Raw genomic sequence first — 26710 nt, forward strand, 5'->3', positions numbered from 1 at the left:
TTTAAGTTTTTAACACTGGAAAAACTCCATATTGACCTTTCTGTCACATTTAATCCTCAATATAGTAATTTGAATTTTTAGCTCCTTCACGGTTTCGTTAAGTGTCTTTTAGCCTTATCCTAATGATGGGGGAGATGTATGGGAGTAAAAAACTGATGTGTGATTACAATAAGTGCTAATAGCAGATGGTAATATTGCAGAGTGTTATGTAATTGGCACAATTAACACAAATCATGCTCTTCAAGCTTCCTCATTGTTCACTTTGCTTGATTTTGTGAGCTTTTCATTTATCAACCTCCTTCCTCGCACCTCTAGAAAAAAACAACAACATGGTCTTTAGGTTAAGGTCACATAACAGCTCCTTGCATGCGATGATATTATTTTTGTTTCGTGCAGAACATGCCACTTAGCTGCACCCTGGAATTTTCGATCTTGCAAAGGCGAGTACTGTTCTGCTCAAAAGCTGTTGAGTGCAAAGAGGCTTCCACAACATCACAACGTGAGCTGTCTCAATAAGAACGATAAAAAAATGGGAAATGCTGTCTAACGCATGATCCCTTGATGAGTGGGATCGCTCCAATTTATAATATTGTGTTCACTTTCCAGCCCTCGTCACATGCTGACTCAATTTAGCCATTGTCTGTAATTATTATTCGATCCACTGCTATGAATACTGTGCCAGAAAAATGGTTTAAATGTCAGCTTCTTCTGGATCAATAGCAGCTCATAAAGCACATCTTTCTGGTTTTAGGGTAAAGCTGCCTTTATATCACCATTGACAACTTTGAGCGATATTGACAACCGTCACCTTGGGCAGTGGGAAGGACTAAGCTGCCATTTCCTTTGCTTTATACTCGTAATGGCTCTTTCTAGCAGCGTATTAAATCATCAGCGTGTGAAAACAAAGTACAAGATTGATTTCACCGTACTTGTTTTGCTTAACCAACTGTGTGATTTGATTATCTTTTTCAAATTAGTGTTGGACTACTGAGAAAAGCTGTCACCCAGCCAATTGTAAAAATGAGAACAAAAATGCTGACTAATTTTCTCAGCATGCAATATGCATAATATCAACGTCTACCTTGCAAGTATATCCACAAGGAGATCATATGCAATATATTCAAAGTATTATTGTGAATAATTATTTGTGAAATTGTGCACTGTTGATGCCCCTTAACAGAATGCTTGGGGCCGATAAGTACTATAAAATAGTATCTAGTTAACTATAACTCAATTATTTAATGAATGTGCCCTGTGGTTGGCTGACGACCAGTTCAGGGTGCAACCCGCCTCTCGCCCAAAGCCCAAAGTCAAGGCTCCAGCACATTTGCAACCGTCTGGATAAGCGGTACAGAAAATGGACAGACAGATGACTTCATGGATTCAACAAAAAACAAAATGTACAACATATTCAATCTTCTTCTTTTTCCTTTCGGCTTTTCCCTCCAGCGAATCAGTAGCCTCCATCTAACCCTGTCCTCTAGGGGTGGAAATCTTAGAATGTCTCACGATTAGATTACGATTTTTGGGTCTGCGATTCAATTCAGAATCGATTTTTGTTTAGGAACGATTTTTGATTCAAAATGATTTGATTGACAATGATTTTTGCTTCAATCTTCAATCAGTGATCTACTCTAGTCCGACTCGCTAACGCTAATTAGCGCGCTACTCGCGGCACTTTTATCACTCAAAAGAATGGCTCCACGCTGGAAAAAAAAAACTTTTATTGAAATAACTTGACCGTGACTTTTTCCTTCTACTCTCTAATGTGGCTACAACTTAACAATGTATTAGACCGCGTGGAACCACACTGCCCCTCAGTGGCCAAACCAGGTACAACATGAACAGCGCTTCAAATAAAGGCACACACGGACAAAGGCAAGACAGTATAAAATTATTTAAATAAAATCGAGTTTGGGACATTTAAAATCGATTCTGAATTGTACTAAATGAGAATCGATTTTTTTAGTTTTATTCCTGCAGTACGCGTTTTCCGTTTGACATCGTTTCCCATAATGCCATGGGGTATTGCCATGCGCAAGCGCATAGCCAACGGGATTATAAAATGCCGAATAGAAACATACTTCGTTCGAGCGTACTTGCAAATAAACATAGTAAAAAAAATGTTTACTCTACATTGCCAGTTCTATGCTTCCTTAAGAGTGATAAGTCAAAGGGTAGGTGAAAATAAGATTGAGCTTCTGCCTATGCCTTCTCGGTCTCTATTTGTTTTCGTTTTTATGGCGGACCTGTGTGTGGTATTTTTTTCTTTATTCATTCATTCATTCATTCAGTGAAAAAGAATGTAATAGTCCAAAAAGCTGCTTGTATTTCTCCTATCCACTAGGGGGCATATTTGCAATGGTATCTTGGGATTGCTATGCTATACTGTGATGCACTGCAGCCACCTACAACATTTCTGTACAAACGTATAGTAGGCTATTCAGTTTGTCCCCCCACACCCCCCCTCCCCCCTCCAAACTGAGCGTGGAGAAGGAGGGGCTGATATGAGCTGCTGCACCGCCGCTTCTCAATCTCACCTCCTCCACAACCACATCAGCGCCTCTCAACCCGCAACTTGTCCCGCATGGCGAAGGGTGTGCTTCACCGCTTTGAGACCGAGACTCGCTAAAAAAAATTAAAAAAAAATAAAAAAGTACCGCTGGTCGAGAAGAATGTGGTCGGGACCGCCCGGATCCGCGTTTAAGTGGAGCGCGCGGGGCGTCGCTGGTGTTGTTTGCAGTTGGTGACTGCAGAAATAACACCAACGTGTCCGCAGACCGCCGCTCGCCGGTGCGCTTTTTTTTTTATTGGAGAATTAAGGATGAATGTGAACGAGAACGCTCCTGGCTTTCCTTCCCTCGCCGCAAGATCAGTGCCTTGATGGCGAACTTGAAACTGTAGACATTTCAAAGTCGCAAAGGTGAAGACGGGGATTGATTGATGAATTGATCGCCTTTTTTTTTTCCGCTTGAGGAGAAAGGAATTCATGCGCCGCTATAGCTGAAGGGGTCAATATGCCAGGATGGGTCCTATACAATATTTGTTTCTCTGTGGACTTCTATACGCCAAAATGAGCAATGGTAAGCGGAAAAAAAATGATTACACTTATGATTTATGCAATCTTTTGTCTCAAATGTATCTCCATTAGAAGCGATGATGTGTATAGTGGAGTCACCGAGCTTTATTTGTATGGCATGTTTCATACCAATGTGTCGGATCAGCTATTGCATGTATATTATTAGCATAATGGTTTGGAAAGTGCTCTGGTTAAACTTGATCATGACTTCATGAAACACTTCTTGCCATTCCGAAGTGTTACAATCCAGATCATAATTCAGATTATGCGTTGCTTTCGTCAATATTGCTTTAGCATGGGTCGTTACTGTATTATGTGACGCGACAATTCAGATGATAGAATTTATGTCCTGCAGCCATAACGGCTAATGTTCTGTGGAGAAGGTGCTTAGTCTGAAAATTCTCCTCTTGAGAATTTATATCTACAGGTTACTCATGAAGGGGAATGGGATTGTTGCCACCCAGTATTAAGAATTGTGGTGGTGTGGTTGCTCACAAAAAAAAAGTGTTTATGGGTGGACTTTTAGTGTTCATATGTGCACTCTTACCAAAAGTATTGCTATTAATTATACTATATAGAACTTATCTGTTGACTAATTGTGTCCATTTTGAGCTCAAACAGATCAACTGTCTGATTATTAATACCTCCATTTGTCTTACATTGTTCATCATATTTCTCAAATCAAGCACATATAGATGCTACCATGATTTTGCACATGTAGGCCTATGAATATTATTTTTTCATCCAAAATAATAATAAGAGAATATCCAACATTAAGAAGTGCTACTCTTTCAATTTTAGTGACCTCTCAACTTTTTACCATTTTGTGGAGGGATTTTGAGGGATTGTGAATATGTACATAAAAAAATTAATCCTGATTAATAACTCATTCACTGCCATTGACAGCTATAGACGTCAAAAAATTATTTTAACTATTTATTAGTTTAACATAGTTTTCCATTTTTGCTAATAAGAGTATGAAAACCTAGATTTTTTTTTTTTACCTGTAGAACAGATATAAAATTTTAATTGCCTGATGCGCCTAATTTTTAATAATATTTTCTTTTTCTTTTTTTAATATATTTAAAAAAAATGTAATTATCTTTTTTTTATATAAGGGAAATTTATTTTTAAAAATTAGGGGCGTCGGGCGATTAAAATTTGTTATCGGAATTAATCGCATGACTTTACTAGTTAACTCACGATTAATCACATATTTTATATCTGTTCTAATACAATAAAAAAATATATTGGTTTACTCTTGTTAACAGAAGTGGGAAAAAAATTTTAACTAATAGAAATAGTTAAAATGAATTTTTGACGTCTATAGCCGTCGATGGCAGTGAATGAGATAATGAAAAAAGATAATTATGTTGCATTTTCATTACAACCTAAAAGTGACTCATTGGAACTGTACTGCTATGAGGAGTTCACGTCATCACCAATTCAGCACCATGGATAGATCCCGAACAAGAGAGGATCTAAGAAAGTTCTTTTCAAAGCACTTTCTATGAGAAAAAAAAAATACTTTACATTTTTGTAATGTTACATCACTGCAAATTATTGATGTGTTGGGACTTGACTGCTTTCCGTGAATTTTGACTCAAGGCTTTACAAATTGGAAATGTACTGTGCGAAAATCTACAGTTAACTTGAATATCAACTTTGAGGTGCATTGAACTTAAGTGACAGGAATTGCCTTCTTCTCTACCTCTATTTCGAAAAGCTAAACAAACTAAACACACCAACCAACAGAAAAAGAAGCAGCGTTGATGTAAAAAAAAAAAAAAGTTCAGAAATAACGTGAACCTTCAGTTTACCTTCAGACAAACTAATATGACAGCAACGGACATTAGATTGTATTTTCCGAGGCACACATTCATCTCCTAAAAGGAATTATATCACATTACGGATGTACGAGAGCTTGCAAAGAATGAGCGAAAGGCTTGCTGAGATTACTCTGCTTTAAACTGAGACATGTACTGATCCCATCTCTAAATGAAGGAATCAAAATGGGTCACATCACTACAAAGGAACAATTAACCAATTTTCAGTGTACAGTGGAACTGCCAAGGTCGAACCCAGGAAGCTGGTCAACCTTCAATTTATTCCGATTACAAAATAATGTTTCAAGGTACGGAACCCCACTAGTTTCCAATGTGCATTCACTGGACCTTTCTTTATTAAAAAATAAAGTGTGATTTTATTTTATTATTATTAAAAAAAAATTCATCCACTCTGGCATGAGTATTGAGTACAATGACCAATGAGGCATGATCACCTGCAGCCAATGATGGCGTATCATCACAAATCATTTGAGTCGGTTGTGCGTTTTGACCTCCACCAAACCCCTGAGACTGCCTCACCGAACCCCTGGGGTTCAATCGAACGCAGGTTAAAAGGATACTTGACTCATTGAGCCGTTTTCAGCAGTAAGAAGTTAATACATTTTGCCCAGAATGAATTTGATAACTTCATTATTTGTCACGTACAATTAATCTATTTAAAAACAAATGTTCCACTTCCTGTCGACTACAGATGATATCACAATAGGTAACAACCAATCACAGCGATAGGTCAGCAAAGTGAGCCATGATTGGTCGTTAGCAATCCTCAGTACAGGTGATGTCATCTTCAGTCGACAGCAAGTGGAAAAATGAGCTTTTAAAGGTACTAATTATCCATGAAAATTAATGTTATCACATTAATTATAGACAAAATGTTATCTTCTTACTGTTGAAAATGGCTCAATGAGTCAAGTATCTTTTTATGAAACACTGATCTTGATTGAGATGGTTAGGGCATACGTTAGCGCATATGCCAGCTTTAACATCTCAAACTTTTAAATAATAACGAGTGACAGTGCCTTACTACTGCAAATCCCTAATTTAATAATAGTTTCCTTGTGTTGATTAAATATCCCAAGATACAAGATACATATGATGAAACATAAAATGTTAGGTTTTCTTGTCAGGATAGTTCATAATAGGCATACTGCAAGATCTTTCCAAAATTCCAAAATGAACATTGCAACTTGGCCATCAAGGACAAAAAAAAAAAAAAAAAAAATAGATAAAGGCCCACATCTCCATTGTTACAGTACAAAGTGAAGCATTTGATGTCTCTGTTGTACATTCACAGTGACAACATCTTTGATGATATCACTGTTTGATAGAACCTGTTAATGGAAAAGTTAATGAGACGTAATGACTTCTCGGCTCCTGCATGTGATGGCAAACATTAAAGCCTGTGTGTGAGAACACCGCAGAGCCAAAAAGACCCTGATACTAATTAATTTGGCTCTCAAGGACGGTACCCAAATGATCATTTGTTCCATCTGCTGTCACACGTACAAATTGATACATATTGATTATTTACAGTAAATTCATTTGGGAATAGCTTTCAAAAGTATCATCTAGGGGTGTCAAAATTAGTGTGTTAATTTTGGGTTAATTTATAATTCCTTTAACGCGCGGTTAACTCTTTTACTGCCAAGGACGTTAAATGACGTTTAGTAAAAACCTACGGAGGGACCAAGGACGTTAAAAGACGTTCCCCAAATTTTATTTTTTATTTTTTGGGGAAACAGGTGGAGGAAAGCCTTGGCCAGCTGTGGTGAAAGTTTCAAGCAGATCTAGTTAGCCTAATGACTATTTTTGGCCCCTAGATGGCAGCGATGACTTTCTTTTGACAAGATTGGGTAGGCGTCAGTAGAAGACGTGAGGCGGAGCTAGAGGGGACAATGGCTGGGGATGGGAAGCGAAAATGGCGACCGGTCGCAGCTCACGCTTGAGCATTTTTTTCAAAGACGAAAAGCATCGACCAGTGCTAAAGAGCACATTGATGACGACGATGATCATCATCGATGATGATGATGGTGACTCCGAGGTTGGAAGCGTTGACGCGGCAGTAGAAGACGTGAGGCGGAGCGAGATGGCTGAGGAAGCGAACAATGGCGACCGGTTGCAAGCAGCTCATCGACCAATGCTAAAGAGCACAGTGATGACGACGACGACGATGATGATGATGGTGGCTCCGAGGTTGACGCCGAAGTTGGAAGCATTGACGCGGCGGCTATAACCACGTCATAAAGCCTCACCGGCTAACGATGATAACACTCTAAAACGCGGAGCACAACCGAGCACTTCTGCACAGGCGGACGTTCAATCGAACGATGAAGAGTACCCCAAGTCCAATGCATATTCATCGGAGGAGTGGGTACAGTCTGCTACTTGCTATTCCCCGGAAAAAAAGGCCGTCAAGAAAGTGTAACGTCTGCACGCGAAAGGGGCAATCGCAGTGAAACGAATCTGTTGTGCAAATCCTGCTCCGTCTCGTTGCACGCAGGGGAGTGTTACAAAAAGAAAAACTGTATTTGAAACATCCACATAATTGTAAATAGTACCACAGTTGCACACATTTGTAAATAGTTTGCGAAATTTTGTTACACTGTTGAATGGAAATAAACGTATTTTGCAATCTAAAAACACCTTTTCATTGTTGGTGGTAGTTTTTACAGAAGTAAAGCACTATTTAGGTGTTTGTGGCATCATTCATGGACAAAAAGAAGTGTACAATTCACTAGAGTGCATGAAATAACATTGTTTCACAAAAAGCTTGTTTTCTCCGGGTTTTTTTTTTCAAAACAGAGCATTTCGGTGAAAGTAACCATTTTCTATTGTTGATTACTGAAAAAGGGAATAAGGTAGAAGCAAACTTTTTTTTTTTTTAGAGTTCAATCTTTCATTTGGTAGTATGTGTGTTTCCATAGTCCAAACACAACATTTTCTGTGGACCTTGAAAGATCAGTCAAAATGCTTAAATCGGCTGGCACTGGCGACATCCCGTTTCTGAAAACGTCTGGCAGTCAAAGAGTTAATGACCCTTTATTAGGAAAGTCTGTGGGGCAATTCCAGTCGCAACGTCCACGTCAAATTTTTGCAGTAATAAATTTAATAATAATGCAAATATTTGTGGAGACTGGGGTCAAGTCGTATTTTACAATGTGCAAAATTTCACGTTACTTCATGTTAAAGATTAGATAGCTCTTAATATGAAAAGTAAAATGCACTGAGCCGTCACCAACGTCTTACAAATGCACTTATGCCATCTAGAGGCAGAAAAATGACCTCAACACAAATCAATATCACACTTACATCTTTTTAATTTTAACTCAATTTTGTGAATCAATATGAAATTACTGTATCAATGACTAAAAGATGCAGCCATATTTCTATTAGTTTAACATTTTTTTCCCATTTTTATGTTAACAAGAGTATGAAAACTTGAAAACATATTTTCTTGCACATGTTCTTGTACATTTAGAACAGATATAAAATTTTCAATTAATCGTGACTTAACTATTACAGTCATTTAAATAGAATATTAAAAAGGCTTGCGTGATTATTTTCCACCAAAAGACAGCCATTGATTATATGTACTTTTATTGTTGTTATGACTTACAATGGAATGCTTTCCTTCCTTCTTGCCCTCAAGGGTCTCGTCTTCGCCAGGAAGACTCCCCTCCCCGCATTGTCGAGCACCCCTCTGACCTGATTGTGTCCAAGGGGGAACCAGCCACTCTCAACTGTAAGGCAGAGGGCCGCCCAGCCCCTACGGTGGAATGGTACAAGGACGGGGAGCGTGTTGAGACGGACCGCGACAACCCTCGCTCGCACCGCATGCTGCTGCCCAGGGGGTCCCTCTTTTTCCTCCGCATTGTCCACGGACGGAGGAGTAAGCCAGACGATGGCAGCTACGTGTGCGTGGCCCGTAACTATCTGGGGGAGGCTGTGAGCCGGAACGCTTCTCTAGAAGTAGCACGTAAGTCTGAGATTTCTTCGGACCCTTCTGGGCGTAACACTGATGTCCCGGTCGACACTGCATAACAACAGTACAACGTGAAAATAAATGACAGTATATTATAATCATGTGCACTGTTGGTGTGTTGGAATCTTTAAAAGGTAGATTTCACACTAAATTAAGCATCACATTTTGTAGCTTTGCGATCCATAGATTTCATCCGTCATAATATGTGCAATGTCACCCCTTCACTGAACCTACAACCGAGTGAGCGTGTGTGAACGTGCGTGTGCATATGTGTGTGAATATGCTTTCACCCTGCTAGTGAGACCTGTTTGGATGACCTGTTTGAGTAATGTAAGGGCAAAGCTGTGAATTGCTCCAGGGGAGGAGAGAGAAAGGAGCCCAGATTTTAACCTAGCAAACTCCCTTTCACTATTTGGATTTTGGAAAGATGCATCCTGCTCCCAGCCAGCGCTCTCCCTGTGTGGGAGAGGGGCTTGAGGCTATTCACATTTCCATTATGTGCTAAACTGAGCTGATTTCTTGCCATGAACAAGATGCACTCACGCTCAGACGCGCACACACAAACAGCACAGACACTTGCTTGCACACGTGAACACCCACACTTGTTTCTCCGGCTCTCCATTTCTCATCTCGTAGTGAAATGAAAGCGGTGGGAAGTGGATATTCCACGCAAACACAATTGTCTTGACTGAAAATGTAATTTAAGTATACGGCCATTGACTGGTGACGAATTCTGGGTGTGCTGTCAACTCGGATGGGCTACAATTTATAGTCAGCTAGCCACACAAATAATTGAACAAAATCCGTCATCAAAAAAGGTGAAATAATTGATTTGTGCTTGGCCAAAGAACAATTTATGCAGCTGGTTTCAACTGATTAACTATTGCATTAGTGCATTATTTTTTCCCAATTTTTATTTTCCTCTGCTCTACTATCACACCATTAGATTTATGTTCTTGTGACTATCCTGTGCATCTCTCATAAAAAAAGATTCAATAAAATAAAATGGCCAGACTCTAGTGGCCCTTTCTGACATCTTTGTGTCATTTGTAAACCCAATTCACTACTTGTCTTCTTTATTTTTACACACACACACACACACACACACACACACACACACACACACACACACACACACACACATCTTTTTATTTCTTTTTTTTTAGTCCCAATTCCTCTTACTTGAAGAGATGAATATTTATTTAAAAAAAAATAGTGGTGATCAAGAAGAAGCTGGGAATTTGAATTAACTACACAATCTTTATAGGTGAATTTGTTATGACTGTAATGGTAGGGTCACTGGGTCATTATGTTGTTATGATGATGATGTTGTCAGTTGCTATGCAGCTACTTTGTCCCCTGTGATGATATATAAAGTTGCTCTGGTTGGGGTTAGGCTCTGCAGTTTCCATACCCCCTTGTGATGATGACGTTGTCAGTTGCTATGCCGTTGATATGTTCCTTGTTCTGATGTTGTTATTTGTATGCAGTTACTATGTCCCTTTGGGGCGATGACATTGCTAATTGCCATTCAGTTGCTATGTCCCTTGTGATGCTGACATCGCTAGTTGCCATGCAGATGCTGCGTCTCTTGTGATGACATGTGTAGTTGCTATGCAGTCGCCATGTCCCCTGTGATGGTTAAGTTGTCAGTTGCTATGCAGCTACTTTGTCCCCTGTGATGATATATAAAGTTGCTCTGGTTGGGGTTAGGCTCTGCAGTTGCCATGCCCCCTTGTGATGATGACGTTGTCAGTTGCTATGCCGTTGCTATGTCCCTTGTTCTGATGCTGTTATTTGTATGCAGTTACTATGTCCCTTTGGGGTGATGACATTGCTAATTGCCATTCAGTTGCTATGTCCCTTGTGATGCTGACATCGCTAGTTGCCATCCAGATGCTGCGTCTCTTGTGATGACATATGTAGTTGCTATGCAGTCGCCATGTCCCCTGTGATGGTTAAGTTGTCAGTTGCTATGCTCCTGTAATTGTCAATCTCAGGTCCTGCATTTTAGATTCTGTATTTGTGACTCTAATTTTACCATATAGGCCTTTGTTCTGTCATGCAGAATTGTGCACGAGAGTTACCGAATAACACTTGTCAGTATGTTGAGGTTTTTTAACCTTATTTTTCTATGCTAGCTGCTCTTCCATGTGTTCAAAGTCCAGCCTTGCTCTCTCGGTCGGGAAATGGATGGATGTATTTGAGTATACCAAGCAGTAAATGATGCTTTAGTTCTACCTACAGTACATCCTTTTTATTTGGCAAATCGGGGACGGCACTTGAAGATAGTGGATAATCCAAAGAATCAAGATTTTTCTCCACTGATCCTCTTGACTGACAACTCTATACACAAGTGCTATGTAATGTCTATGACATTCATTTGGCGTTAATTTCCTGGTGGTGCTTTCAATAATATAAAGCTAATTTACATTTCTCAGCTCTATCATACATTTGTAATTCAAAATCTCAGCTAATCGCCACATACTGTAATTTGTCTGCCTACAGGAGCGGCAGTTATTTTGGGTGTTTAGTTTTAGGCACGCAAAGGGTGTTTTTGGCAACAAGAAGAAAGGGATGCATCGAAGATCAAAAAGAAAATTTACAGGGACCCAAATCCTGTTTTGACACAATCTGGATTTTTTTTTAGCATATAATAATGAATCATTTATGAGGCTTTGGTTACATCTGTTAATGAATACATTTGAATTTCGCCCAAAAATAGTGTTAGGTTTATTTCCCCCAAGAGTATCCTGTGGGAAGAACAGAAGTGAAGCATTTCCCCCCCCCGCATGATCGTTAAAGGCCTGAATACCCACATCCCCAGTGTACATTAAATTTCAAGCATCTGCTGAACTATTTGGGATTTTAATTGTTTCATTGTCAACTCTCGTCACAATGGTTATGAGTGCACTGTTAAAGCTTGTCAGCATCGTTGCCATCAATTTTATTTCACATCAGCAACATTCTTGCAGTATAAACTACATCCAAATATGACTTAGCACACTAATGTATCAGTGTTGATCTGTTTTGCAAATTCATATAAAGATTGAGTTTATTGGGAAACAAAAAGGCAGCAGTCTTTGAATTCTGAGAACATGATGCATTCAGCGACGCATAATTGCATGACCCCTTCAGAGGTGGCAGAATCCCTCCAGTATTGCTAAGGCTTGCTGAAATTGGCCTGTTTTGTAAGTCAGTGCACATCTTCAACTGTTATAAAGGCAACATTGTTGCTCAATCAGTGGCTGACGATATGTGCTTGACAAAATGGTGCAGTTGCGTTGTACAAATTGGTCAAGGAAATTGCTTCTTTTTTTTTTTTTGTCTGTGTAATGCATAATGTTAGCGTGCTTAAGATGTAACAATTTTAATTTTATGTAAATGAGGCAGATTTGTCAGATAGATTAAGCATATCAAGGGAATACTGGCAAAACAAATGACTGTGTCATAAATAATAGATGTGGGCACACTAGCATTGTATTTTCACATAAATTGAGCTCATGAAAAAGAATCAATAGACTGTGGGTTAGATTGCATGTGTGCTTAATGTTGATGCTATTGTATGTGCAGATATAACAGCATCCCCCCACCCCCCAAACAAAAACTAAAAATAAATAAAAAGTCTTGGAACAGCAAGGCCAATTCCTACTTTTGCTGTTTGTTTGTTTTTTCAAAAATCACAACATCTGGGTTAGATGCACAATTTAGAAGAGCATCTTAAAATGGAAAGGTAATGTCATGGCTTGGGCTGAAATGGCTTCTTCTGGGCTCACTCATCTTCATTGATAGAACACATGTGAAGGCAGCAGCAAAATTACTCTAACTCAAGACGTCTACAGAAATATTTTATCTGCCATTTTAAAGAAAGGTGTAACCAAACTTCATCATGCAACAAGAAAACGACCCAAAACTCTGCAATTGTGAAACAGCAAATGCGTACATGGGGGAAGGAAGTGAAAGTTTTGATACTAGCCAAGTCAGTCCCCAGATTCAAACCCTAGAGAGCATGTTTGTTGTTGATTCAGGCTTGATTCAGAGTATTGATTCAGTTGTAAATATTAAGTCTTATTGGTGTAATGCATACATCAGTTTCAGTACTTAAAATAAACTTCAAAAGTGCTTACATTTTGTGTTCCTTGTAAATAATGCATTTTTTTTTTTTAATCTTCAATTTTAAACTTAAATTTTTATTGGTATACGGCAAAAATAAACAAAACATATCTCAATGATTATATATTTATATATATATATATATACAGTATATATATAAGCGCACACTTTTACTTCTACAGTCACCTGCTGTCTTTATGTACAGTCCAGGCTAACAACTGTGCCAGCTTTTCACATTCGTAGTGAACAAGTGTGCAACTTCAGAGTACTGTTGCCAAACTGGTCAAGCTCCAGGCCACAAGTTGACTGGCACTAATCATCATCACGAAAGGCTGTTGATGGAATTAGAGCAGCTCCTGCAGACTATTACAGAAGCGAAAGGCACAAACACGGGTGACGTGTTGAAGGGGAGTGGTGGGCGGAATGACCCTACATGCTTCATAAGCAGTTAGCACGAAAACCAAGTCCAAAATGAGCGTGAGTTGATGTAACATCATTCGTCAAAACAATCATCAGGAACCAGTAATCCTTTATTATTATTATTATTATTATTATTATTATTATCATTTTATTATTATTATTATTATTATTATTATTATTATTATTATTTTATTATTTTATTATTTTATTATTTTATTATTATTGTTATTATTAGACCGGCTGCTCTTTCATATGTTCTTTATTATTGAGTGTTTTTTTTTGTATGCTGCAATAAAGTGTGAGAAATAATAGTTTTCTTATAGACACCATCTGAATTATGCCCTCAGGGTTGTCATAAATTACCTTGACCCCTGCTTGCGTGGTGTCTTTCCTGCTGCGTCTCATTCTCTTGCTCTGCTTCCTTGTCACTGCGTACTCTTCAGTGTTGAGCATTCCTTTGAGCCGTTCAGCGCCGCGGACTGTGCAGTAAACAACATTAGCCTAATTGGCATAATTTGAGAGTCAACGCCATGCTTTCCCCAGGCATGAAATGGTGTTCGCTCACAAAACGCCTCGCATGGATGGAATCATTTAGGCCCACCTCCGTGCAGTATGTGCGCTTTAGCTGGCATACACCATGTGGGTGGTGGATTATAAAGTTATGTTTGTTCAGGATTCCAATAGTCGGGCTTGGATTCAAGGCGGGTGGGGGGCGGACTATGCTGTATTGCAAAAATGAGATTGTGTTCAAGCCATTAAACACAGATTTAGCACTTCTGGTGGCTATCTGAAAATGCTACTTTAAAGTTCACAAGGGCTTCAACTGGGAATTACTCTCTGGTGTTTTGGAAGGTGGCAAGTTGCCCTTAATCAGGCATTTCACTCATACCCGTTGCAGTAATCCAAAGTGTAATGCCTGCCAGCTCTGTGTGTTTCTAGGCAGCTTGTCAATGTTTTCTGTGAGTAGATATGTTAGCCACATTGTGCCATCTGTTGCCAGTCAGACAGTCCTCTTGTGTACTTACAGTATTCACTGTTTATCATCCATCTTCTGAACTCTTTTGACAGAGGCCATAAAGTTGTACGCAGCTATGTGATAAAAACTCACAAGATCTATTGAGGTCACATATTTAGTTGTAAGGACACAATGCTCCCCTTGTTAATAATGCTCTCGTGTTCATATGTGTGGAAAGGTGTTGCCTAGTCAGTCAAGAAGGGCTCAAACCTTCCTCGGGTCTCCTGACGGCCTCACGACTCTGGCTGGAAGTGTTCGGTTTAGGTGAACGGTATGGGATTTTTTTTAATAGGTTTTAAGTGAAGTAATGAATACACACACACTCGCACGCACGCACGCACATACACATACTCACTCACATACAAAAAAATAAAATAAAAAGAGAGAGCAATGATGATGACATGTCAAATCGGTAAAATTACCGAATGAACAATACTGAGCTCTCCAGAAAAAAAAAGAAAAAAGAAAAAAAAAGAAGGACTCAAACATCAATTTTCTTTTCTTTTCTTTGTGTTGGCTCAAGACTGTGTGATAAGGGGCTAGCATCTGGTGATAACTGGACCATGCTTAGTCCTTGGAGGCCTGCACAATATGAGGAATGGTAAGTTAGCTAAGGGCTAGCATCTGTTGTTAACTGGACCATGCAAACACCTTTAAGAGCTGAGGTGTACTTTCTTACAGTTGGTTGGGGATGGAAGCATATGCCTGATGTGGAGAAGCATACAAAATGTTTCGTCGCTTGTAGCCTTGTTGCAAGTGTTGTGGAAATTCATTATGCAACACAAAAGGCGACGATATGTGTGATGCTCGTGTTTCTGCAAACGCAAACTTCGTCTCGAAAGCCACATTTAGGATCCAAGGGTAGAGTTTGTGGACGGCACTGGACACCTGATATAATGGCTATGTGCAGCCTTTGCTGTCAAACAATGTAATGAACGTGTGACAGAGATAGAGCAATCACTCTCGCACCGAATTGTTTTTTTATTGTCTCCGCATTACCATGCCGTCCATCTACCCCAACAAAACCATCCGTATCATTTTTTTGAGGAGTCTTACAAGGCTGCATTTTGTTTCATTTTAATGTCATTACAAAGCCGTGTATCCTTTTTATTTTTTTATAGTCTTTTTTTTTCCTTCTTTTTTTTTATGGAGAGCTCAGTATTGTTCATTCGATTTGACATGTCATCATTGCTCTCCTTTTTTATTTTTTTTATTTATTTTTAATATATATATATATATATATATATATATATATATATATATATATATATATATTATTTTTTTATTTTTTTGTATGTAGGTGAGTATGTGTATGTGCGTGCGTGCGTGCGAGTGTGTGTGTATTCATTAGTTCACCTAAAACCTATTAAAAAAAATCCCATACTAATAATATAATATAATAATAAATTGCCAAATGCAGAAACATCAATGTAAGTTATCACGATGTGGTGGCTCTCGCTAACAGGCAGAATTAAGTAACCAGAATTAGGTTAAAAAAATTTATATACGTAGACCATGTTTCTATAAATTTTGATATTTGGTTTTTATTTAAGGCAGATATTTTTTCCATTAAAATGTGATTTATGAGGAGGTTAGACCATTGGTCGATATTCAGAGTTTGTTTATTTTTCCAGTTAACAAGAATTGTTTTTTTTTGTGATAGTAAGGGCTACAAGTGTAGATTGAAATTGTTTATGTGGTAAGTCAGTTGTTGTTAGGTCACCTAGCAAACACAAGTTTGGAGATAAAGGTATCCTACGGTCCAAAATAGCGGAAAGTTTTTCTAAGACTTTAGTCCAGAAATACATAACCGGAGTACATAACCATAAAGCATGAACATAAGTGTCTGTAGTGTTTTGTAAACATTGGAGCCAAATGTCGGAGTCTGAGAGTCCCATTTTCTTCATCATATATTGAGTAATGTATGTTCTGTGAATAATTTTATATTGGATAAGTTGTATATATATATATATATATATGTTTTTTTATTATTATTATTTTTTTTTTATAGTCTTAAGGATGGGTGGTCAATTTTTTTCAGGGTGTAGTATGTTAATTTTTTTTTTTTTTTTTTTTTTTTTTTTTTTCTCTTTTTTGGGAGATCTCAGTATTGATCATTTGAAATGTCATCATCATTGTTCTCCCTTTTTTTTTTTTTTTTTTTTTTGTATGTGTGTTTGTGCGTGTGTGCGTGTGCGCGTGCGTGCGTGTGTGCGTGCGTGCGTGCGTGCGAAAAAAAATAAAAATAAATAAGAATTCCCATACCGTTCACCTAAACCGAACACTTCAAAATCCAGCCAGAGTCGTGGGGCCGCCAGGAGACCCAAAGGGGGACCAAAGAAAAGAAAGAAAAGCGAAGCCCAGCACCGACCAGACACCACCCACCGGGCCACTAACCTTCACCAACCCCAAAGACATCCCAACTCCAACAAATCAGGGAAACATCAAGGGCCCAAAGGAGAAACTGAGGAAAGGTAGAAAGGACAGACGAAGCAGAGTGAGATCCACAGACACCAGCCTCCACCGAATCAATGACCTGAGGGAGAAACAAATTGTGTCTGAGTCTCGATAGATGCTGGTGTGGTGGATCTAGCATGCATGAAAATCTCCACCAAAGAGGGGAGCCGTCGACCTCCGCCAGAACAGAGCAAGCGCAACACCTCAGGGCCCCCCAGGGTAGTATGTTAATAACGGTACTAGATAGAGCCCACAGTGGTGGGGAGTGGGGTTGATATGGGCAGGACTCAAGAGAAAAAGGCGCAATTACAAACCCAATTGACAGACAGCTGCATGGATTTATCAATACAAAGCACGGTTAACCAATTGCACACAACTCGGTCAGATCATGGATCAATAAGTGAGGCAGTCTAGACTAACCCTTTCAGCAAAACGTTCACTTTGCCCCGAGACTCTTTCTGCAAATTGGGGCTCGAGAGTCAGGGGTTGCATATTATTTCCACCAATTCCCGCCTGTTTTTTTTTTTTTTAAATAGACACTGCCGACCAATTAAATAAACTTGCACTTCATCCCCTTTGACAAAAGTTTCCTTCGTAAATATAATTTTTTTGTTATATTTCATGTCGTCCAATAAGTGTACAGTGCGGCATATATGTTCTTTTTTTTAATTAATTCTATACTGCTGACTATGACTGTATAACATGATGCCATATATTTTACATTACTGGTTGTAATTAAATAATGTAATGTCTTAACATTATATTTTTGAAATATGGCTACATACCCCATTTTAGATTAGTTGGCACTGACTTAAACTACTTCATTAGAACAACTCGGTCGGCCTTCATACGATACAGCAACAGCAGTAAATCATTGCTGTTGTCATTGCTGGAAAACGTGTCACACTCTGTTGCCAGGGACTTGAAACCAGTCATGTTTTATAATGATTAAATATTCAGTTATTCAGATATTAAGATGATCAATTATGATGATGTAAAGGATGTAAAATTACTTTGGGAAAATTAAAACGTGTTTGTCTGCAGGGGGCATGACAGAGAGGACATGTACAGGTTTGCAGTATTTATATGTGCTGATGATCACTTAACAAAAAGAGAACTTGCACTTGTAATAATTTATCAAGCATGAGTAATCACTTTATTATGTGATGGAACATTATATTGATCAGGTTTAAGCGTTTATGTTTAAAAACTATACAGTAAAATAAAGTATGTTCATATATACCTGTATAAATAAAACTATACAGTATACATATCTTGGCATACAGTGTGGCAAATTACTTAAAAAAAATCATTAACTACAGCTATGAGTTACTTTTCCTAAAAAGTAACTGAATTAATAACATATTACTTTAAGTTACCAGGGGTAGGTAATTATTGTGTTACTTTTTTTGAAAAAGCTTCGAAAATGTCAAATAATTCAGATTGTTGAGCGGATTTCTTACATAGAGTAAAGAATAGCACAGACAAGTTCTCAACTGCATACGTGACGATCACAGTAAAGACAAAACAAATCTAGCTTTTGTTGCTTGAAAACCATGGATACAAGCAGCACTGGCATCATCATGGGAGTTATCGTTTTTTCGGCCACAACATATAACTTTGTGGTTGCTTGTACTGTTGAGAAATATACAACCTGGTGACCCATTTCTTGGTAGCTTTAACTCATTATGGGTATTTTTTTTTTTAATCTCTTGTTGGATCAAAATCTTGACTCAACATGCTGGGTCAGTATAAAAAAAAACAGTTGCTCAGTTCCTTTTGGACCCGGTGCTGGGTTTGGTGTTTCACTCAATTTGGGTAACTTTTAACACAGCAGTTTTGAGAGTGCACTTTATGAAACCATTTTATGTCTTTACATTCCCTTTCATTATGTATTGTTGTGTTTTCGTTACAATATGATGCCATTTTTCTTTTCTTTTTTTTTAAATAACAAAAAAAAAAAGCATTTTTGTTGGGGGGCTGGAACGGATTAATGGCATTTCATTTAATTAAGATGGAGGGCATTGATTTGATATACAGTACAAATATAAAGAGTTACAATGTAACTTGATCATGTTAAACTTATAAGTCAATGTACCTCTACAATGCATTTCCATTGTGGAAAGCCAACATTTTCAGAAGCCTAATTGTTCAGTCTGTTGATCAGTCTGCCTTATAGGTGATTGGTAAAAGGAGCATCTCCAACCAGTCAGAGGATCTCCATAGTTTATTATTCATGATGCCCTATCCGACAACCAATATAATCTAGGCCAAAGCACTGTTAGTAACGCTAAGTGTCCCATTCCGGACTTCCGTTTGTCCATTCATTCATCCCAAATGCCTCAGTTTGCCTGTAAAAGGTCAACAGCCCCCCCCCACCTCCCCCATCCATCCATTGCATCTTTTGATTCATAAGAAGTCGACAACAGACTTACCAACATGTACCTCAGTGAGTGGACAACTATCTGGAACCTTTATTAATTCATTGGAATCCATTGAATGCAGCATCTTTTTTTCAAAGGCCATACACGAAAGCACCTGTTTTCTCATGTGCTTTACCTGGATGCTTTATAAAAACATGCTTTATTCAAGACAAGAGTGAGCAACTCTACGTGACCTGTGCAGTCTTTTATACCAGTAAATGTTCAGAGTGCTGCGGCTTAACGACCCTTTATGCATCTTGGTGTTTGTGGCGGTGCTATGCTTAATTCATTCTGGCTGTGGTAAACTAACGTGAGGTTAAAGACACTTCATACTTGTCCGCAATAACATGCCATGTAATTGTATTTGTACAGCTTTTCGCCCACTCTTAAGTCTCTAAGGAAACATTGTTTTTATCATCTATTTCTGTATCATGACTCCTCCTTTTACATTTTCATGGCTTTCTTTATACTCCAGGCCCAGTGCTTGGGAGCAAACCCTTAAAGAGTGTCAAGACTGTTCAACGTATTTTAGCACTCATGCACTTAAAGGGGGGAAGCTGTGTAGAAAACATGTCATGATCCTAACAAATAAGGAGCTAAAAGAAAAAAAAAAAGGAAGACAAAATGGAGTTGGTCAAACCTCTGCAGTTATAATGGCTTACACTACTTTAAAAAGAATTTCAAATATTTTGGGAGATTATGATGATATTACCAACAGAACCGTGAGCAAAGACTTGCAAAATTCCGAAATTCCGAGAGGCCTAAAAGCAGTAGCCCAGCCCCGAATCCTGTATTTTGTCAAGAGGCGAGCCCCAAGACCTTTAGGTCTCTATTTTCGCTCAGCATAAAAACGGGTGCATCTCAATTTTGGTGCAGGCGCAAGTCAAGTCTATTTGCAGAGGTGGAGACTTGCATAGTTACGGTGGACTGTCATTAACGGACGCCCACCTTTTGGCAAGTGAATTTATGAGGTGAACCCTCAAATAAATACACGGTCTGAGTCCCGAGGGAAACAGGTCAGGAATCAGTCCGTGTATTTTTTCAAGGCTTCGCATCATAAAGCACTGCCGAAAATGTGGAAGCACTCATCGAGAGGTTGGCATCTGTCAATGACGGGCCGACATAACGTTGGAAGTGCCCACTCTTGTGTGTTTGGGACCTTATTGCACCTCTCTGGGCGTTCCGGCAAAAACAGCTGCCAGCATATGGAAATTTGGTCACAGAAAGTAGACTGTGCTCGGCCTAAAAACGGGTGCATCTCGATTTTGGTGCAGGCGCAAGTCAAGTCTATTTGCAGAGGTGGAGACTTGCATATTTACGGTGGACTGTCATTGACGGACGCCCACCTTTTGGCGAGTGAATTTATGAGGTGAACCCTCAAATAAATACACGGTCTGAGTCCCGAGGGAAACAGGTCAGGAATCAGTCCGTGTATTTTTTCAAGGCTTCGCATCATAAAGCACTGCCGAAAATGTGGAAGCACTCACCGAGAGGTTGGCATCTGTCAATGACGGGCCGACATAACGTTGGAAGTGCCCACCCTTGTGTGTTTGGGACCTTATTGCACCTCTCTGGGCGTTCCGGCAAAAACAGCTGCCAGTCTATGGAAATTTGGTCACAGAAAGTAGACTGTGCTCGGCCTAAAAACGGGTGCATCTTGATTTTGGTGCAGGCGCAAGTCTAGTAAATTTAGCTTGTATGTGAATTTGGCAGACGCGCTACGCCTCTCTGGGTGTTTCCGGATCACCGAGCCGGCACAGCTCGCAATTTGTTTACCAAAAGTCAACTACATTGTAGACTATTTAATAGGAAGTCGCATGGAACGCAATTTTGGTACATTTGATGAAAGACAACTAGTAGACATGGTGGATGCCATTGCATTTCATGCATCAATATGGCAATAATGTGGGGGCAATTCTCTAAATCATTGTAGAGATCCATTCATTGAAGAAATTATTATCATTATCATCTTTAAATCTTTTGTTGCACGTAGATACAAGGCAGTCTCCAATTGTGTCACGTGAGCACCCAATAGGAAGGATCTTACAGTTTGCCTCTATAAATGCACTTGGCACGCGCCAGTTTCTATCGGGGCCCAACGAGTCAAATTGTTCCGGCAATGTCAAGCACGACATGCACTCCCAACCGCCTTGATTTATTTATTTATTTCTCGAGAGAGCTCAGTATTGTTCATTCGGTAATCTTACCGATTCGACATGTCATCATCATTGCTCTCTCTCTTTTTATCTTCTCTTTTTCTTTTTTTTGTATGTGCATGTGCGAGTGTGTGTGTGTGCGTGCGTGTGTGTGAGTATGTACTCATTAATTCACCTAAAACCTATTAAAAATCCCATACCGTTCACCTAAACCGAATACTTGAGAATCCAGCTGGAGTCGTGAGGTTGTCAGGAGATCCGAGGAAGGATCAAAGAAAGGAAAGTAAATTTTTTTCTAGAGAGAGCTCAGTATTGTTCATTCGGTAATCTTACCGATTCGACATGTCATCATCATTGCTCTCTCTCTTTTTATCTTCTCTTTTTCTTTTTTTTTTGTATGTGCATGTGCGAGTGTGTGTGTGTGCGTGCGTGTGTGTGAGTATGTCCTCAGTAATTCACCTAAAACCTATTAAAAATCCCATACCGTTCACCTAAACCGAATACTTCAGAATCCAGCTGGAGTTGTGAGGTTGTCAGGAGATCCGAGGAAGGATCAAAGAAAGGAAAGTGAATTTTTTTCTAGAGAGAGCTCAGTATTGTTCATTCGGTAATCTTACCGATTCGACATGTCATCATCATTGCTCTCTCTCTTTTTATCTTCTCTTTTTCTTTTTTTTGTATGTGCATGTGCGAGTGTGTGTGTGTGCGTGCGTGTGTGTGAGTATGTCCTCAGTAATTCACCTAAAACCTATTAAAAATCCCATACCGTTCACCTAAACCGAATACTTCAGAATCCAGCTGGAGTCGTGAGGTTGTCAGGAGACCAGAGGAAGGATCAAAGAAAGGAAAGTGTTTTTTTTTCTAGAGAGAGCTCAGTATTGTTCATTCGGTAATCTTACCAATTTGGCATGTCATCATCATTGCTCTCTCTTTTTTTTTCTTCTCTTTTTCTTTTTTTTGTATGTGCGGGAGTATGTGCATGTGCGATTGTGTGTGTGCGTGTGTGTGAGTATGTACTCATTAATTCACCTAAAACCTATTAAAAATCCCATACCGTTCACCTAAACCGAATATTTCAGAATCCAGCTGGATGTTGTCAGGAGACCCGAGGAAGGATCAAAGAAAGGAAAGTAAAATCCAGCACCAACCAGACCCCACAGGGTTACAAACCAGAATCTTTCACCAACCCCAGAAACATCTAAATTCCAACAAATTACCTCAAGAGACCAAAGGAAAGACTGAGGAAAGGAAGGACTTGGTTTGAAGTTAACTTTTCAGACTAGGGCGATATCAGTGATGCCTCACTACTTCTAATTGGTCATCTATAATGTTGCCAATGACCTTTTGAATGTCTGTTAGGTTTGATCACTGACATGGACAAAACTAGCCTTAGGCAGCAACTGTTTTCATTCGTCGTCGCATTGGAGCAATTAAGTCTTATGTTGGGTAATTTTTTACAATAGCATTTGAATTAACGAGCTATTTGATGAGACTACCGAAGTGTGTTGAAATCAGTGTGATGTATTTATTTAAAGAATAGAGGAAGACAGACAATTACAGTTTGATGTTGAAAATGAGACGGAATGTAACAACGTGCAAGTCGGCTGTGTTTTTCGTGTACAGGACGATGCCCTCATGTTTTGTGAGTTAGCCCGCCGTCACGCTCCAGTGGTTAATGTGCACTGGTTTATGGCTGCAGATGTTTTCCGCATTGGGGATCGGGACTGAGGAGTGACCAACACCGCTCAGCATGTGGAGGAATGGACCGTGTGTTGGAGAACAGATGTTTGCAGCCTCTGTGCGTTTGTCATTCGGGCTTTAATCTGGTCAGTGAAGGGCATAAAAGGCGATGTGCAGGGCTATTACATGCATGGGGACACCGGCTGTCTGCCCACTTCAGAAAGCTCCCAAATCTTAAATGTAACCGCCGAACACACAGACCATCCCGGTCAAATCAATACGGGCGGACACGTGCAAAGCAAAGTGCTCCACTTTGTAATTGGCTCAGATTTAGGCCACATGCTGTATTGTCAAACCTGTGGAGATTATGCTTTATGGTTAAATCTGTGGAGATTATGCAGCGGGAGGATATAATGCCTCCATTTTCTCTGATTGCTTTCTTTGTATTATTTCCCCTGCATGTGAACATCCCACTCATTCCATCCCTTGTTTTCTCCCCTAATGGTGCACCTTGTTCTCTTTTCACTTTACTCTCAATTCCCATCTGTTGTTCTGCATTCCCGCCCCTTCCAACCCAGCTACTATGAACTCCTTTTCACGCCCCCCACCCCCCACCCCCCCTCCTTTCTTTCCACCTCTTCTCCTTAGGGCCTCTGGCTGTCTCCCCACAAGTGATGTTCTCCTGGCCAGATGATGCATGCATATCTCTTGTGTCTTCTTGACGCTAACTCACGTCGACATTTGCACAGCATTGTGGGATTCTGCTCTCGGTCATATTTCGTGTAATGATGAAAATGATGATGGTGATGAGGAGGGGGGCGGTGATGGTTATTTTTTGCCCTTGTCTTTTCTTCAATATTGGCCAATGCACTCAGTGGAGAGGGAAAATAATGATTGTTTGTGGAATCTTTAACTCTGGATTAGTGCTGTCACTATCAAATATTTTTAGAATCGATTAATCTATCAATGATTCATTCGATTAATCGACTAATCAGATTCATTTTATTTGCATTAAAATGTATTAAAAAACAAACATTTCCCCCCTGATTACTGTTTATTAACCAGTGGTTGGTGTTTAATTCATACTTTGTATTTGTATAATGATTTAAAAAAAAAAAAAAGGGGGGGGGGTTGATGTTGTACTGTGTTACCTGTTCTGTCATTGTTTATAGTAATAACAGATGTTTGCAAATGTCTTATTTTGATTACACACAGAAGATTATCAGTCTTCTTTCATGAAGGACTACAGAAATCAGTGAACAATTACTGTTGATATGCTGAAATCAGAGGATTTGGACAATTTTAAATTGAAAGAATTGCTCCAAACGATTACTCGATTATTAAAATAGTTGTTGATTAATTTGATAATCGATGACTTGTCGATTAATCGATTCACTTTGACAGCTCTACACTGGATGTGCTCATTTTGAGGCTTAAAACTGTACATGTATGTCATGTTTGTCAGGCAGCCTCCAACATAAAAACTTGCTTTCATTGGGTTCAGTGTTGAACATTTTCTAACTATTCCTTACAATGAATTTGCCTCACAGGCTACTACTGTCTTTAAAGTAACAACATGTGACAGGGATGAAAACTATCACAAACAGAATTTTTTTTTTCTTGTAAATGTGCAAACAAGGGGAAATTTGTTCCCAGCAAAAAATAGCGTGAGAATAAACACATTAGGGGGGTAGACGCGGAGGCTATGATTATTTGACTAACGCTGGAGAGAGAAAGCATGAGCGGAGTTATGCCTGCCTTTTTGCCCTCCAGCAGTGTCTCCTCCATGTGTGTGTGCGGGTGCAGTTCGAATGCGGGCGCTAGTGTGCATAATTCAAGCATCTCTCTGTATGCAAAGCTGTGTCAGTGGATACGCCACCTATGGAAGATTTTTTTTTTTTCCTTTTTCCCCCCCACTGACTTCGCTACACCCTAATTAATCTGCTTAAACCTGCAAGGCCTGTTTCCAGCACTCTTACACATCAGAAAAGCCAAGCAGCACTGAATCCAACCAGGATTTTCTCCATGGATGCTGCCAGTGGAAAATCACCCAAGCCTCACAGCTGACAGCTTTCTGTCAGTGTGCAGAGACGCATATAAAGTAGAGACGAGCGTAGACCTCATCATTTCCCATGATAGATGTTGGGGGAGAAGGCAGTTGTCATAATGGTCATGAAGCTGCTGAAACGATCAAGGTTGTGGGGCTTGTATTGCCTAAGTTCATCCATCCAGTGTTCGCTGGGGGAGCAGACAATTTGGTAGCCAACAGATGAAACAATTTATGGTCATCCGTGTTCCTTTGGCCTTGCCTCAGGCAATGACTGCGATCTGGTTCTCACACAAATGTCATGGGTTACTGCCATGTTGTGTCACTTTCACTCTCAGAGCTGGAATTGTTGTAAACAAGTCTCCTGGGATTATCTAATGGAGTGAATCCTGAACTATGCAGTCGACTGCTTGTGGTTGCTGTTGTGCAATTCTCAGCCCACACATGGTGGTTTTTTTTTCATATTTATGGGTGTTTTGATTCATACTTAAGCCAGGGGTCATCAACCTTTTTGAAGATGAGAGCTACTTATTGGCTACTGATTAGTGTGAAGGGTTATCAGTTTGAGACTCACTTCTGAAAGCACACATTTGCTCAAATTATGTTTAATATGGTGCTATTTTAGGGTTGGAGGAATAAAATTGTCTACAAAAGTCGACTACAAAAATTGGTTGACGTAAAACAAATTACCCGAGAAATCGATCGGATAATCAAGTCTATATTTTTCGGCCTATCACCAGTAAGGGATCAACAAGATTAGAAAAACTTTCCGCTATTTTGGGCTGTAGGATACCTTTATCTCCAAACTTGTGTTTGCTAGGTGACCGAACAACAATTGACTTACCACATAAACAATTTCAATCTACACTTGTAGCCCTTACTATCGCAAAAAAAAACAATTCTTGTTAACTGGAAAAATAAACAAACTCTGAATATCGACCAATGGTCTAACCTCCTCATAAATCACATTTTAATGGAAAAAATATCTGCCTCAAATAAAAACCAAATATCAAAATTTATAGAAACATGGTCTACGTATATAGAATTTTTTAACCTAATTCTGGTTACTTAATTCTGTCTGTTAGCGAGAGCCACTACATCGTGATAACTTACATTGATGTTTCTGCATTTGGCAATTTATTATTACATTATATTATTAGTATGGGATTTTTTTTAATGGGCTTTAGGTGAACTGATGAATACGCACGCACGCACGCACACACACACGCACATACACATACTCACCCACATACAAAAAAAAAAATAATAATAAAAAAATATATATATATACTGTATATATATATATATATATATATATAATTTTTTTATTATTATTATTATTATTTTTAATAAAAAATAAAAAAAGGAGAGCAATGATGATGTCAAATCGAATGAACAATACTGAGCTTTCCTGAGGGAAAAAAAAAAAAAGATTAGAAAAAAACGGATCATTGATTTGATCAGAAGACGGAGCAAAAAAATAACTAAAAA

At 39.1% G+C, this 26710-nt stretch overlaps 1 protein-coding gene across 1 annotated transcript in view; it reads left to right on the forward strand.

Annotated features, from left to right (window-relative positions):
- Positions 1-2535: 2535 nt before the first annotated feature.
- LOC144036185 (roundabout homolog 2-like) overlaps positions 2536-26710 on the forward strand; it is an 86786-nt gene continuing 62611 nt past the window's right edge. The window contains exons 1-2 of the mRNA XM_077546602.1: positions 2536-3083; positions 8576-8902. Coding sequence (XP_077402728.1) covers positions 3026-3083; positions 8576-8902 — 385 coding nt within the window. The 5' untranslated portion in view covers positions 2536-3025. The remainder of the gene's footprint in view (positions 3084-8575; positions 8903-26710) is intronic.

Source organism: Vanacampus margaritifer, chromosome 16 (genome assembly GCF_051991255.1).
Source record: "Vanacampus margaritifer isolate UIUO_Vmar chromosome 16, RoL_Vmar_1.0, whole genome shotgun sequence".
Lineage (NCBI taxonomy): Eukaryota > Metazoa > Chordata > Actinopteri > Syngnathiformes > Syngnathidae > Vanacampus > Vanacampus margaritifer.